Source organism: Balearica regulorum, chromosome 1 (assembly GCF_011004875.1).
Source record: "Balearica regulorum gibbericeps isolate bBalReg1 chromosome 1, bBalReg1.pri, whole genome shotgun sequence".
NCBI classification, from domain to species: domain Eukaryota; kingdom Metazoa; phylum Chordata; class Aves; order Gruiformes; family Gruidae; genus Balearica; species Balearica regulorum.
This window is the reverse complement of record NC_046184.1, coordinates 27,492,506-27,509,361: the sequence shown is the minus strand read 5'-3', so window position 1 is coordinate 27,509,361 and position 16,856 is coordinate 27,492,506. Positions and strand designations below refer to the sequence as shown.

General features: G+C 38.9%; 1 protein-coding gene across 2 annotated transcripts in view; it reads right to left on the bottom strand.

The window, feature by feature from the left end:
- Positions 1 to 16,856, bottom strand: part of CTTNBP2 (cortactin binding protein 2) — an 89,864-nt gene that overhangs the window by 49,520 nt on the left and 23,488 nt on the right. For both annotated transcript variants that reach the window (XM_075743626.1, XM_075743617.1), the window contains one exon: positions 2,679 to 2,903. In XM_075743626.1, the coding sequence (XP_075599741.1) occupies positions 2,679 to 2,903 (225 nt within the window). The remainder of the gene's footprint in view (positions 1 to 2,678; positions 2,904 to 16,856) is intronic.

The following is a 16,856-nucleotide window of genomic DNA, read 5'->3' as shown; positions in this document are numbered from 1 at the left end:
TGAGCATGCATCCCAATACTAACTTCTCTGCAAACACTTGACAAATCAAGAACTGGCATTTTGATTATCTGGTTCTGAGTTCGCAGGAAACTTCAAAATTAATTTTGATAGCAGCTCCAGAAAAAGCATTCAAAGAGATGGAAGAGGATGGAGACTTAACACAAAGCACATGACATCTGCATATTAGGTGTTTGGTATATGGTAAGCCTATGACTGTCAGTCATTTGTGCACCTCTTTCATTTTTCTACATTCTCGCACATTGTTATGACTTGCTTTCTATGATCAAATAAAATACTTTTAAGGTCACTATATTTACAGATAATAAGTGTCCAGGAATAAGAGTTCAGTCTGAGCCTGTTTAGTCCAGTAATATCCAGAGAAAATAAACACAGCTGTACACAGACTTCATTACTTAGTGTAAGAGTGAAACAGTGAGGCAATTCCAAACATGAAGATAAAAGCATCACACATTTAGAAAAGGAGGAACCACTCTTGGAGGGAGGAGGTGCAGCTGGCTCTCTATTCAGGTCACATTTTTCTAGGCTTAACTTTTTTTTTTCCTTATATTGGGCCACCCTACTTTGTCGATCATTTCCAGTGATCCTCAAAATACCTTCATTGCCCTCTTCCATGGAGGGATTTGAGAGATGAAGAACAGACAGACAGACTGAAAAATGTGGAATTAAGGGACAGTAAAACACTGAATGAATGGTGTGTGAATGAATGGAGATGCTTTAGGGATATGTCATCTGTTGCCACAAACCCAAGAAGTTTAAGAGGGTGTCCTGTCCAAATATCATTTCTAATTGGCTTTAAAAGAGGAAGATGTAAGTTCTCTAGAGAGTCATATATACAGCTGCTCAGCACCATGCAGTTTGTTTTCAAATCCTGTGTTATTTAAATTTCCTATTTGTTACGAGGAGTAAAAGTGGTAGAATCATAATCACACACATTCAAAGCAACACACGTTAGTCCAAGCGTAGTGCTTAAAAGTTTAGCTTGAAAGTTACAGACTTCAGAATTGAGTGTACTAGAGGTTTAAGTACTTCTCAAGGTAAGAATCAAACTGCAAAATAAATTAAGATCAAACTACTTAAAATTAAGATTTAGAGAAAAAACCTCATATATTCTTTTAGGAAACAAAAGACAAGAGCATCATTTCCTGTACATGCAGACTTGTAGATACAGACTTTGGTAATAAACCTGGGCCAAAAAAAAGGACAAAAATGTAATTTACATATCAGTACCCTGACTTTGAGGCATATTCTCAATATGTAAGCCCATCTTACATGCATGTATCCGTCCATATACTAAAAGCCAGAGATAGATGAAGATGTTAGGTACAAGAAGAGACTTGGGGCCATGCACTGAAACAAGAAACTAATCCAATTGTCCAGGCAGATGTGTCAGGGTCTCTCCCAATATAATTTTTCAGTCAGAACAAGCAAGCTTGCTCACTCTTCTATATTGAGACAACCCCCTCCTTAAAATCTCAACTCTTACTTAAAAAGCGTATGAAAAAGAAAATTAACATGTAAGAGTTCTCAAAAAGAAGTACTAGATAAGTTTAAGTAACAGTTGACTAGATTATACTGTTTTAAGACTTACATATCACACATACAGCCTAGTATTATTCTTTTTTTTTAATATCTGCGGTATCTGTTTTTCTGAAGTCTTACCAGAGCAGAGATGCTTAAACTAAACTAAAAAACAGAGCTAAGCTAACAAGTAAAGGTTTGCTGATTTAATTTACAGATATATCTTCAGCATGCTTGCAGTACTTTTGTATGCATATTATTACCCAAAGAGCAATTGCTCACAAAATCAATGTTATGTCAATTGCCTCAGCATTGTCTGGTGTGTCTTTTTAAACACCAATATGAAACTGTCATCAAAAAGCTATTTCGCAGCTGCTGAAGACTTTCTATCCATCATATACCCAGTGAGGATGATTCAATGCCTAGCAAGCATTTCTCTTCTAATTATTCAAAAATAGCTGGTCTAGAGTCACCTATTATATTATTGTTCCTCTCTTTCTTCTCAGAAATCCCTTCCCAACATATTCATATTTAGCTATGCTTTAGGGATGTATGGCTTCCATATTAGTCAAATATGTGCAACCAACCAACCACTGACTTTCAAAATGACATTGTTTTATCTTCAAAATGAGACTTTTTTTGCAAAATATTTGTTCCAAAATAATTTTCTCTTTACAGCTAATGTTCTAAATATTCAAAAAAGTATTTTTGGAGTTATAATTTATTTTTACTGATTTATGAAACTCAGCCACCTAATATAAAATGCAAATAAATTATTTATTTTATGCTATTTAGGTTAGAACAAAAATAACAGTAGCTCTTCTAGGCTTCAGTGGTGTTGGTTTAAAAATATATTGATGATGCTTTCTCAGCTCATGTTGAGCTATACACTTATATACTGCATTGACTTGTACCAGTGATATTTCATTTATTCCATAAGTAGAGCTAAATTCATAGAATGAATGAGGTGTGCACACAAAATATCACCAGAAAACCAGCACTTCACTATGTATGACAATTAAATCATGAAATTTTAACATTTGTAATGATAATCAAGTTAGACAAACATGCGAATTAGAAAAGTGGCATGAAAGAGCAAATCAGGAGAGGGAAAAAGAAACATGTGGGTAGTGGGATACCTTCTTTTGTCTGTTTTCAGCAGCAGCCAACTGAGCTGACATTCTTTCTTGCATTTTCCTGCAGTGAGCCATAACAGCTTCTAAAATGGACAGAGGGTTCATGCATATTGGCTTCTTTTCTTTATCACCAGCACCTGCCTCAAAGTCTCTCTGAAGAGCCAGAAATGGGTCACTCAGATTAAATCTTCCATATCGCTCCTGGATAAAAACCTCTTTGCGCCGGGCCTAATAAAAAACCCAAACAAACAGAAAAAGATATAAAACTAAATGCATTCTTTGGAGTACATTCACACATAGAAGAGACCTAAAGCACAGGGAAAGTTATGTTACTTATTTATATTTTTAAAATATTTCTTTAGGTATTTGTTTACAAACTCTAAAAGAAATAGTTACATATGTTGCACACAGATTTCATTATAGTCAATACAATTCACTACATAAAAAAATCTCCTTCTCTTCTCATTTCAATACATAAATATCAATTTGGAGCTGTTTTTGAGAAATATCACAAAAATAACATCTTGTATATTGGCTGATAGAGAGGAAAGGGAAGAAAAACATTCTAAAGTTTTCTATTTCTGTGTATTAAAATGATGCTAGTAAAAGATATGAAAATATACTTCATGTGTTTACTGCAGTACCAAAATAAATATTTTTCAAATAAAATAATTGACGGTATGTTTACATATACAGAAATTTTCATGAGTAATAGCAGACAAGCAGAGAGCAAAAATGCCACCAAGGTTTTTCTGAAATTGAGACACTTCTCATATTTCTGTTCAGGAAGAACTTCATGATCATGTTTCTCCATAGCATTATTTTAAAACATAATTTTATTTCCAAACTACTGTACAACACTTTATTGTCATAACAACAAAAAAATACACAATAAAGATCAGAGGTAGTTTTGCTTGATAAATTTTTGGTTCCTCAGCCCAACCTGAAAACAAGATCAGTTTCAGAGAAGGCATTATTATACATTTAATAAACAGTACACAGGAAGGCCACAGATAAGTACTGACTTCTAACAGTCTTCAAAGAAAATACTGTTCCAAAATCTCGGGCTTAAGACCCGTCTAATTGGTGGTGGTGGGAAGAAAACCAAATCAAATTAAAAAAAGGTCACACCAAAAAAAACCACTTGAAAGATCCAATGATTTCTAAATTTTTGTTGCGGTGTTTTTGTGATGGCACATATAACAGAAAGCAGAAGGAAGGAAGCCAAACCATTATAGCATGAATTTTGGAAGAAAATGAAGGCTTCTTACCTTAAAAATTAAAATAGTCACCAGAGCAGCTCTTTAAAGAAGTATGTCTCAAATAATCAGAAAAAAACCTCATAGTGCAGAGAAGGACCACCAGAAAGAGGAATCCCTCCAAAAATAGATAAAACATTTATCTTTTTTTTTTTATTATTAAAAATCCAGTTTTGAAGAATAAGCAAAAAAGAGGAAGAATAAGCCAATTCTGAGACACAAAAGAGAAGGAACAGGCCTAATGGTTACCAAATGGTTCATAGTTCATTTGGAAAGCTTGAAGTTAAAATTGTAACATATGAAATGGTTATAAAAGGTAACACACATTTCAGGGCATGAGAAACCAAAGAGGAATATAAGAACTATGCTAGAAAAACTCTCCAGAGACTAACTACAAATAACATACCTTAATGAATGCCCAACTTTTTCCTATATATTGTCTACAAAATTAAAATGTTGTGGAAAATTAAAAGGCAAAAGACAATTTGACTGGAATGGAAATAAGTGTGCCTACATATTGTGATGCTTGAAATACTTTTAGTCTATTTTTCAATTTGACAGTATAAATAGAACTTCAAAATATTTATTTTGGGGCATAACTTCAGAAAAATCTTACAGACTTCATTCAGACCTAAACTCTAGCTAGGCTTACAAAGTCAGGTAGTGATTGAAGAAACAAAAATAAGCTGATAGAACCTAGCTATTTTTTATAAACTGCCTTGCAAATAATCCCTAATTAGTCTAATATTTTAATCCTAACTACAAAATATTAAAACAAATGTTTCCATGTTTCTAAAAATATAAGATAAAATGATGGGATGAGGATGCATGATTTCAAATGAAGATACCAGAATGAAAGATAAAGCAGAAGCTTGGCACAAGGGAGACAATGAGTAGTTCCCTGAAACTTAGGCACAAAGTGGCAGAAACACAAGCTAGGCTATACTGGTAGAGAAGCGATGTTATATGCCAGGGAAAAGTTACAATTCAAGTTAGATAAATACAATTCCCACGATTTGAAATTAGCCTAAACAGAAGTCTCATGTAAGAACTACACTATCTACCAGTTGCCTGACTAGACTGCAACTGCAACTATGATCTGCTGAGGAAAACTGTAGGAGGCTGGAAACATTACAGTGATGGCCCATCTGCAGTTCCTTCCATGCAGCCTGGACAGATATCCCATCAATATAGAAAAGACTAGCTTTTTAGACAACATTAGTGATTGCTTCAGGAAATGCACAAATCCAGTTTGTTTAGGACCAAAAAGCCAAGGTTGACAGTGAAGAGCTGCAAAGGGCCCCTGGATACTAAATGACTGGATGACAAAATCACAGTTGAAATTCAATGCAGAGAATCATGAAGTCATGCACATCAAACAAATGGATATTCATTTTACATATACAACACCACATGCTAAACTCCGTGTTATGAACAGACAAGGTTTCAGTTATAACAGAAACTGTGTTAGGTTATGTGATGAAGCTCATCTGCACACCCACAAAAGAGCCCAGAGACACAAAGGCAGAAGGGGGAACACAAATAATACCTGGGTGGATACTCCCAGGCCCATCACAGGACCATCATCCCACCTCAGGCCTGTCTCCACCAGCCCAGAGGACCACAGAGGCACACCATGGCAGGCAGACACCCAAACTAAGGATTCCCGAGGAATGAACACCTTGTCTGGCCTCTTCCCAGGGTGTCCCAGGAGAGCCTCAGCTCCACTGGCCACTGAAAAGGTGAATAAGGAGTGACAGTTTGCTTATCTAACACAAGGATTATGGAGCATCCAGTAACTCCATGTATCCACAGGATGCTTGGCTAGATGGACCTCAGATCTGAAGTAGCCTGGCTGTTACATTCTTAAACATAGCTCACATAAAAACAAATGACTGGAACAGTAAAGTGAGAACAGCAGCATTTTGACTATACTGAAGTCTCAATAGATAACATAACATCCATCAACATTTGTCTATATTCTCAATTTTTATTGTTCTCTCTTAGAAGCCATAGTGTTGGTCCTAAGACCCGTCTAATAAAAGACACTACAGTGAAGTCTGGCTATCCGTGTTCTGTACTCAAAATGACTTTTTGATAAGAGCTGAATGTTAACAGCATTTCATGTTCCCAATTCACCTCAAACAAATCAGCAGGGGTGAACAGAGCTACATGTGGTCTCCATCATCTCCTGCTCCTAGCTGAACATGTGTGTCAACAGTCATCAGGCACTGACACAGCCTTTCATTGTACATACGACTTGGCACTCTGTTAAACCAAAACCCAGTTATTTCTTGGGTATTTCTGGTGTTTAGTTGTCATGTCACAGAAAAATAAAAATACAAAGTAGTTTAAATAAAGATGCTTTGAATAAAATAACACAATAAAAATACATTGCAAAGAAAAACACTGAACGAAGAATGTCAAAACACTAATTGAGGGTGCCAAGACACTAAAAGAAGTGCAGCAAAGCACCAGAGACTTTCACAAATATGGCATTGTACCACTTATACATCAGGAACTGCAAACCAATACATGAATATTCAGCACTGAGGATATCTGTAAAAATATTTTTAATGCCTTTTCTGCCTTTCAAAAAAATATTCAATTATTTTTAGGTCATAAGAGGTTAGGAAGCTAAATGCAGTTTGACAGGAAAATTTAAAGATTTGTTAACTTTAACATGAAAATTCTACTTAGATTATCTACTTTCCTGTTACCTTATTGCTAATTGGCTTTTAAATTTAAAAACTTTTAAAAGCTGCAGAAATATACTCTTTTGGATAGTGCATCATAGCATAGTTGAGTGGGTTTTTTTGAGCCAGAAAAAGTTAATGCAAAATCTTCTTGTAAATCATGCTATTTTAATTTCTTCTGAATCATGCTAAACATCACCTACATACTTTACAATATATTCTAGTGACAATGCAAATAGCAAGGGTTATTAGGTCATATTTAATGACTATCTGTTGTGAAATGGAAGGTAGGTGCCTATTGACTCCATCAGGCCCCAGTTCCATGAGGCAAAGTCTTCCACAGTAACAGCAGATTAAAGAACTGATGTCCTGTGTGTTAATCCTCCATCGCCACACAGCACTCACTCACTGATACCAGGAAAGCTCCCCGTGGGACAACTCTGGTAACAGGGCGAGGGGAAGACACAAACACCACCACCCAGGCTTCTTTTCCTTGACAACTTTTCTGCAGGATCCATTCCACAATCTTCTTCCCAGGGCAGCCCACAAACAGATGTGCCAACGCATTGAAGGGGGAAGGATGTTGCAATGTGGTAACAAATTGGGGGAGAAAGGGAAAAAAGATAAATTGGAAAACCTTAAGTTAGTATTGTTACCAAAGATTATCTCTCATGAAGCTAATTTTGGATATGTGTAATCTTTTGGGGGTTTTTACCATGATTTCTCCAGGCCCTAGATAATACTTCTGTCCCTTTGCACTTCACTAAAATACATCAGATGTGAGAAACAGAAATACTAGAATCAGAGAATTTTCCTCTTACATCATCTTTCAGCACTGAATTTCAAGTCATAAAAGCTAGTAGCAATATCAAGATATCTGGTTTTTATGGCACTCATTATCTAGGGAATGTACACTCTAATGTCATATGGGTAATTAATCCTTTAAAATAGTTTCTGCATAATTTGGTGGCTGTGCTAAAACAGCATTAGCAGTGTCCCATATATTAACTTCAATTGCACAGCAATATATATAGAAAACATTTAAAATGTTGATTTGTGAATAATTAACTGAATGCATTTTCAAACATAAAATTTTCAAAAACAGAATATGCACCCCCTATAGGAGGTAATCATGACTGCAGCATTGTGAAAGCTGGTATATGAATTTATAAACCATCAGCTTTATTTTTCTGTACATACCTATTTACACAGCAACTAGCTTTTTAATGGAAGGACTGAGATTGCAAGTATTTAAAGGTATAAAAAGATGTCCATGGGAAATGATACTTTTTGCAACTTATGCAAGTGGTACACAAAAGTATGACTTAACCTAAATCCTCCAACAAGTAACTGCTAATAAAAACTGACAGTAAGCACATGCAAATCAAGAGAAAATGTCTAAAAACAAAGAAAAAAACCTTTAAATAGTTAATTTGTGAAATTCACTACTGCAATTGGGTAAAAGCTTTAACTTGTTCACAACAGCTTTTGAATTCAGTCCAGTAAGAATATCACATTTATACAGAGCTTTTAAATCCTTACACAGGATCTGAAACATTAAACAAGGAGACTAAAATAAGAGTGCAACTGCTACTTAAAAAGAACGAAAACCCAAAGTTTCTTCATGGACAGGCTGGTCTATAGCATTATATTAGATCAAGGATGAAGTACAAGTTTATATTAAAAAAAATACAGTAACACTGAAAAACATCTTCAGAGAGGAGTAAAAGATGATGAAAAGGAACACAGCTTCTCTTCAAGGAAAAGCTAAGTAAAAATAGGACTTTTCAGTGTAAAAAAGAGACAACCACAGAGAAACATGCTAGAGATCTGTATGCTGACAAGACAAGTAGCAATCGTCCCGTGATCTAATGAGGGAAATTTGGACACATATTCTTCTCGGTGCGAGCAGATAAGCACTGGAACGCGTTGCCCAGGGAAAACATATAACCTCTGTCAATGGGAGATTTCCAAAACTAGATTGGATAAGGCCATCAGCAACCAGATCCATGTTTGACCTTAGTCCTGCTTTAAGCAGAAGATTGGACTGAATGATCTCTCGAGGTGACTTTCAACCTAAATTACTCATGATTTCTTCTAGGACAGTTATTTTTTATTTTGTAGATGCTAGCAATCTTCTCAAGTAACAAATGACAGAAATGAATTCTCAGAGGAAGGAAAAACAACCAAATACTTATTGGTGGAACAAGTCTTATGTCTTGCTTAGGATCATGAAAATAATCTTTATTACTCAGAAAACAGAACTTTCAGTCTGTGATATTTTCAAAAATAAAAAATCGGCACTGAACAATCCTAGAGATTACACAGCTGTGCAACACAAGGGCAAGGTTTACTGTCAAATTTTCTCTTCTAGTCCGCAGCCAACAAGAATCTGGAGGATCAGGCTGTAAGATAAACTGTTTCTTTTATTACTCTCTCAGGGAGCCTGTCTCCTACCACATACAGCAAGACACCTCATTCACCCCTACACCAACTTTTTTCACACTATTCAAGTCACCTCTGTGCATCTATCTGCCAGCTCCCTCCTGGACACCTCCATCTCTCAAGCTGACCCTTTGCAGTCACTGACCCCATTTATCTACTGGTAGATGAAGACTGGCAGCGGGGTTTGCAGGGAGAGGAACAAAAGGCGTGGAGGTATCTGGATGATGGGTTATGGGAAATGCTGCAAATCCAGTATAAGAACTGGCCTGCAGTCACTTGTTTCTTACGTTCCATTTCAGAAGAAAAAAAAAATTAATTTATTTTCAGCGACCAAACTGAGAATTATTAAGTCTAATTAGATTTTTTTCTCCCTGTTACTGAAACAAGAATGTAAAGGGGCAGGGAAGCCTTCAAATAGTATCCATCTTACTGTGGACTTAAAGCTAAAAGTATAAAAAAGCAAGGAAAACCAAGTATGACCAATTAGTCTATAAGTAAGAAATAAGCCCAATAAGGAAAAATGAAAAATTAATCACATAACATAAGTTATATTGTTAGTTTTCTTTCGGTAATAATCTGCATTGACATAAGTTGCACACATTTGCTGAAATGAATTTTCATAATCAGTAACAGAATATATAAGCAACAGTATTTTTAAGGTTAATACTGCATTTTTCCCCCAACGTATCTCAGAGTTTCCTCTTCGTTTACCTGCCAAGTCAAGAGTTCAGCAAGTCCAAGTCTTCCATGCAGCAACTGATGATAAACATCAAAAATAGGACTGCATGTCCTACAGTGCTGTGGAACAATGGAACTGAATTAAAGCTGCCCCAGAACCATTAAACAAAATTTCCTTCCTTTCAAGAGCATTTGTTCCTCTGATTAATTTCCTTTTCCACGTATACTAAGATTGTTTCAACAGATGTTGATAGGTTCATATTAATATTTTCTCTTGACATATGTATTAGGGAGTGGTAAAAAGTTTTCTAAAACTAACCAACACAGAAAAGGAGGCAGTAAAAGCTTATTTTATGTGTTATGTTAAAGACGAGGGTGAGCCCTTCATTCTAAATAAAATTGAAAGGGTAATAGATTTTTTTAAAAGAGGAAGGTGGCTGAAAGAGAACATGTTTATAAATCTTATTCAGTGGCATTATACAGTGTCTTCAAATGATTTGCTGGAGCTATTCATTTAAGCAAAAGAGAATTATCAATGAGTACCTACTCATAATAAAAGCAGTACTTTCAGAGATACCTGCAAAATACTGGGGTTGGGGTCAGGCATATGATGTCTTACTATGATTAATTGACTCTTTAAAGAATGCTCGTGATTTTGTTACACAATAGGGTTTGGGGGCTTTGTTTGTTGGCTTTTTTTTTTTTAAATGCAGATATAAATGAATGCTTTCAAAGTATCATATGAGATATTACTTCCATATAAAGTTTTACAGAATAAACTAAAAATGGAAATGTAAACATCAATAACTGCTGAAGAAATGGTATGCTGCAGCATGACTTCTGTCAATAAACATGTGATGCTCAATTTCTCCTTACAATCCAGGCCCGCTGGCAAACAGACAGGGTATGCCTGTCTCAAAGAGGGAAAAGGATCTTTGCACAGGAGTTAGCAGGGCTCACTGAAAGAACTTTAAACTAGATTTGCAGGGAGAAGGGATAAGAGATAACTTGGGGCCTGCATGCCAATATTTGAGGGATGGTGTGCTAGCGAGGTCCTTCGGTCTGCTGTCTCAGTGGAGGTAGGGGATGGAGATCCATGCAGAAGCAAAGATGCAAGGGTTATTGATGTGTTAGAAACCACGGAAGTGCCTGAGAATGGTCACATAAGAATTAGGACTTTTCCCCCAAAAAAGGTGGCGGGATCAATAGCTTGACTGTGTATGCACTCAACAAATGCATCTATACTGGTGCATGCAGCATGGGCAACAAACAGGAGGAGCTGGAAGCCATTGCACAGCAGGAAAAATACGATATAGTTGCCATCACAGTAACACAGTGGGATGACTTGCACAACTGGAGTGCTGCGATGGATGGATATAAACTCTTCAGAAAGGAAAGGCAAAGAAGGAGAGGTGGTGGGGTAGCCCTGTATGTTAGGGAGTGTTTTGATTGCCTAGAGCTTAATGATGGTGACGATAGGGTTGAGTGGTTATGGGTTAGAATCAAGGGGAAGGCCAGCAAGGTAGACATCATGATGGGAGTCTGTTATAGACCACTCAACTAGGATGAAGAAGCAGATGAAATATTCTATAAGCAACTGGGAGAAGTCTCACAATCGCTAGGCCTTGTTCTCATGGGGAACACCAACTTATCAGATGTCTGCTGGAAATACAATACAGCAGAGAGGAAACAGTCCAGGAGGTTCCTGGAGTGTGTGTAAGATAACTTCCTGACACAGCTCATGAGTGAGCCAGCTAGGGAAGGTGCCCAGCTGGACCTGTTGTTTGTGAACAGAGAAGGACTTGTGGGTGATGTGACGGGTGGAGGCTGTCTTGGGCACAGCAATCATGAAATTATAGGTTTTGATTCTCAAAGAAGTAAGGACAGGGGGTCAGCAGAACTGTCACCTTGGACTTCCAGAGGGCAGACTTTGGCCTGTTTAGGAGACTGGTTGACAGAGTCCCTTGGGAGCAAGTTTGGAAGGGCAAAGGAGTCCAGGAAGGCTGCACATTCTTCAAGAACAAAATCTTAAAGGCACAGGAGTAGGCCATCCCCAGGTGCCAAAAGGCAGGCTGGCAGGGAAGAAGACCATCCTGGCTGAAGAGAGAGCTTTGGCTGGAACTGAGGAAAAAAAGAGAGTTTATGACCTTTGGAAGAAGGGGCAGGCAACACAGGAGGACTACAAAGATGTCGTAGGGTTAGGCAGGGAGAAAATTAGAAGGGCCAAAGCCTAGCTAGAACTTATTCTGGCTACTGTTGTAAAAGAAAATAAAAATATGTGTCTATAGATACATGAGCAACCAAAGGAGGCTTAAGGAGAATCTCCATCCTTTATTGGATGTGGGGGGAAACATAGTGATAAAGGATGAGGAAAAGGCAGAGGTACTTAATGCCTTCTTTGCCTCAGTCTTCAGTAGTAAGACCAGTTGTTCTCTGCGTACCCAGCCCCCTGAGCTAGAAGACAGGGATGGGGAGCAGAGTGAAGCCCCCATAACCCAAAGGGAAACGGTTAGTGACCTGCTACACCACTTAGACACATATAAGTCTATGGAGCTGGATGACATCCATGCAAGGGTGCTGAGGGAGCAGGAGGAAGTGCTCACCGTGCCACTTTCCATCATTTATCAGCAGTCCTGGGTAAACAGGGAGGTCCCAGTTGACTGGAGGTTAGCAAATGTGATGCCCATCTACAAGAAGAGCTGGAAGGAGGATCTGGGGAACTACAAGCCTGTCAGTCCGACCTCAGTGTCAGAGAAGGTTATGGAGAAGATCATCTTGAGTGCCATCATGTCACACATACAAGACAACCAGGTGATCAGGCCCAGTCAGCATGGGTTTATGATAGGCCGGTCCTGCTTGACTACCTGATCTCCTTCTATGACAAGGTGACCCACTTAGTAGATGAGGGAAAGGCTGTAGATGTTGTCTACCTGAACTTTAGTAAATCCTTTGACACTGTTTCCTACAGCGTTATCCTGGAGGAACTGGCTGCTCATGACTGGGTACTCTTCGCTGGGTATAAAACTGTCTGGATGGCCGGGCCCAAAGAGTTGCGGTGAATGGAGTTAAATCCAGTTGATGGATGGACACAAGTGGTGTTCCCCAGGGCTCAGTATTGGGGCTAGTTCATCATTAATTTTGTCCTTTAGAGTAATGAAAATCCACTATTTTGAGATTACGGATTTAAAAATGAAAAGGCCATATTACAAAGCTAAGATCATTACTGACAGATCAGTACCAACAAGAAAAAACAATATAGTCAATATAAAATATTCTTCACTTCTTACAGATGTAAAAGGTGAAACTCATGCTTTGCACTAGTTTCTAAATGAGGAAGGAGAAAAAACTCAAGTTGTGAAACAACAGGTGGTTTTAATCGAGAAGAGCCATCCAGATGTTCTATATAAAGATGACATTAGACCTATTTTATGACAGCTTTGTTGTCTGATGCTTAAACATTTGAAAATTACAGGCCAATATTTTGTAAGGAAGTATCAGCGTTCGATGCTCTGATTATCTAACCACCCGGACATTTATTTTGGAAAATAATACAAATTTTCATACTGATAATGAGTGTCAATGAATAGAAGAGTCTTGAGCTTTGTGCTGACTTTAAATAACCATTTGTCATCTAGACTTTTTTGCATGTTCAAATTTATAGTTCAAATTCATGCAAATCAATTCATAATTCTTTGTATGGAAATCTGTCAGCCATTCTTCTGAACTACTGAAGGAAATCTGACTTCACCTCTAGCCAAAAAGAGCACTTTACCTCCATGCCTAGTAAATAAAAAGTTTCTCCAGCTCAGTAATGTACAAAACATACCAAAGGCATAACAGAAAATCTCTAACTAAATCTGTGTTTCTTTTTCATTTACAGCATTTAGCTTTTCATATTTTCAAGCTATTAAAATCTCAGTTAAAATATCATCCCATATTACTGCATGGCAATTACGTGATTACCAAACTTTATTTTAATGAAAAGGTATGCAAATTTTGAGTTTACAATGCAATCATCAGGCACAGTCAACATAGGTTCACAAAGGGAAAATCCTGTTTAACTAATTTGATATCCTCCTGTAAGGTCACCTGCCTAGTAGATGAAGGAAAGTTGTGGATGTAGTTTTTCTGGATTTTCATTAAGGCTTTGGAGACTGTGCCTCACAGCATCCTTCTGGACAAGTTGTCCAACTGTGGGATGAGCAGGTTCATGATGCACTGGGTGAAGAACAGAGCTCAAAGAGTTGTAGTGAATGGGACTACATCTGGCTGGTGACTAGTCACCAGTGGTGTTCCTCAGGGTTCAATTCTAGGGCCAGTTCTAGGGCAAATATATTTATTAATGATCTAGCTGCAGGAGTTGAATGCACCATTAACAAGTTTGCTGATGATACCAGATTAGGAGGTGCAGTTGACTCTCTTGAGGGCCAAACTGCCTTGCAGAGGGATCTAGACAGATTGGAGCATTGGACAATGATTAATGGGATGAAATTTAACAAATCGAAATCCCAGATTCTGCACCTAGGACGGAGTAATGCTGGGCACAACTATAAACAGGGAGAGGAGTGGCTGGAGAGCAGCCCTGCAGAAAGGGATCTGGGGGTGCTGGTGGGCAGCAGGTTCAATGAGTCAGCAGGGTGCCCTGGCAGCCAAGAAGGCAAACCACACCCTGGGGAGCATCAAACACAGCACAACCAGCTGGTCAAAGAGTGATTATCCTGCTGTATTCAGCATTGGTGCAGCCTCACCCGGACTACTGCATGCAGTTCTGGGCCCCACAATTTAATAAGGACGTGAAAGTCCTTGAACACGTCCAGAGGAGGGCAACAAAGCTGGTGAAAGGGCTGGAAGACATGTCCTATGAGGAGCAGCTGAGGACTTTGGAGAAAAGGAGGCTGAGGGGCAACCTTTTTGCTCTCTATAGCTTCCTGAGAAGGGGAAATGGGGAGGGAGGTGCTGAGCTCTTCTCCCTGATATCCAGTGATAAGACATGTGGGAATGGTTCAAAGCTGCACCAGGGGAGGTTTAGGGTGGGCATTGGGAAGCATTTCCTTATCAAGGGTGGTCAAACACTGGAACAGGCTTCCTAAAGAGGTGGTCAATGCCCCAAACCTGTCAGTGTTTAAGAGGCATGATTAATGACATGCTGTAACTTGGTCAGCCCTGAATTGGTCAGGGAGTTGAATCACTGTAGGTTCCTTCAAACTGAAACAGTCTATTCTATTCTATTATCAATATAGATTTATTGGAGGTATAATAAGAAATCAAATGATTTCCAGTATTCACTGGAATGTAAATTGTGAAAGTAATATGTATTACCTCCAAGAAGAATTTTATTCATGCTACTACCCCTGTTGAAGATGCTGAATGAATAAATATATTTCATAGAATCATAGAATGGTTTGGGTTGGAAGGGACCTTAAAGATCATCTAGTTCCAACCCCTCTGCTGTGGGCAGGGACACCCTCCACTAAACCACGTTGCCTAAAGCCCCATCCAACCTGGCCTTGAACACTTCCAGGGATGGGGCCTCCACAACCTCTCTGGGCAACCTGTTCCAGTGCCTCACCACCCTCACAGTAAAGAATTTCTTTCTAACATCTAATCTAAATCGACCCTCCTTCAGCTTAAACCCATTACCCCTTGTCCTGTCACTACAGTCCCTCACCATCCTTCCTGTAGGCCCCTTCAGGTACTGGTAAGCCGCAATTAGATTTCCCCGGAGCCTTCTTTTCTCCAGGCTGAACAATCCCAACTCTCTCAGCCTGTCCTCATAGGAGAGGTGCTCCAGCCCTCTGATCAGCTTCGTGGCCCTCCTATGGACTCGCTCCAACAGCTCCATGTCTCTCCTGTACTGGGGCCCCCAGAGCTGGACACAGTACTCCAGGTGGGGTCTCACCAGAGCCGAGTAGAGGGGCAGGATCACCTCCCTCGACCTGCTGGTCACACCTCTTTTGATGCAGCCCAGGACACGGTTGGCTTTCTGGGCTGCAAGCGCACACTGCCGGCTCATGTTGAGCTTCTCATCAATCAATACCCCCAAGTCCTTCTCCTCGGGGCTGCTTTCAATCCATTCCTCGCCCAGCCTGTAGTTGTTCTCGGGATTGCGCCGACCCACATGCAGGACCTTGCACTTGGCCTTGTTGAATTTCATGCGGTTCGCATGGGCCCACCTCTCCAGCCTGTCAAGGTCCCTCTGGATGGCATCCCTTCCCTCCAGCGTGTCATCTGCAACACATAGCTTGGTGTTGTCAGCAAACTTGCTGAGGGTGCACTTGATCCCACTGTCCATGTCACCGACAAAGATGTTGAACAGTGCTGGTCCCAGTACCGACCCCTGAGGAACGCCACTCGTCACTGTTCTCCACTTGGACATTGAGCCGTTGATCACAACTCTTTGAGTGTGACCATCCAGCCAATTCCTTATATCCACCGAGTGGTCCATCCATCGAATCCATGTCTCTCCAATTTAGAGACAAGGATGTCTCCACTAAACATTCTCTAACTAAATAAATTTTATTTCTACAATTGAACATTTTACAGTAAACAGAATACTCATCTGCATTGTATATTTTGGATTTTTACCCTTTATTAAAACTTTACAGTAATATTCCAGCTAGTACTCTCTTTACAGATACCATTACTTAAAAGTTAACAATTTTAAAATTGTCATATAACAGCTTATAATTCCACAATATCTAGCTAAAGTTTTACTCTGCTATTTCAGAGAGAACTCGCTATAATCACTGTTGCTCTATTTTCTGAAACTTTCCATTTATTTGTAGAAATGGAATGCTAGCTTTTATAAGGAACCTGGTGTTAAGTATTTTTAGTACACTGCCAGAGCTTCTAAGACATGCCTATCTCTGGGAGAACTGCAGGTGGAAAGACCTATCCACCAGTCAGAACAGCCACAAAACAGAGCGGGAGGGAGAAAAGCATGGGAACACATACACCCAAGTAAAATAAAAGTAATTGCTGCTATGTGAGCACTTTCACAAGTGCTGAATTTGAAAAGGAGCCCAATCAAGTCTCTTATGAATAATTATTTTTTATAAATTACCAGCATAACTTACTTTGAAGAACCAATAACAAACCTTATA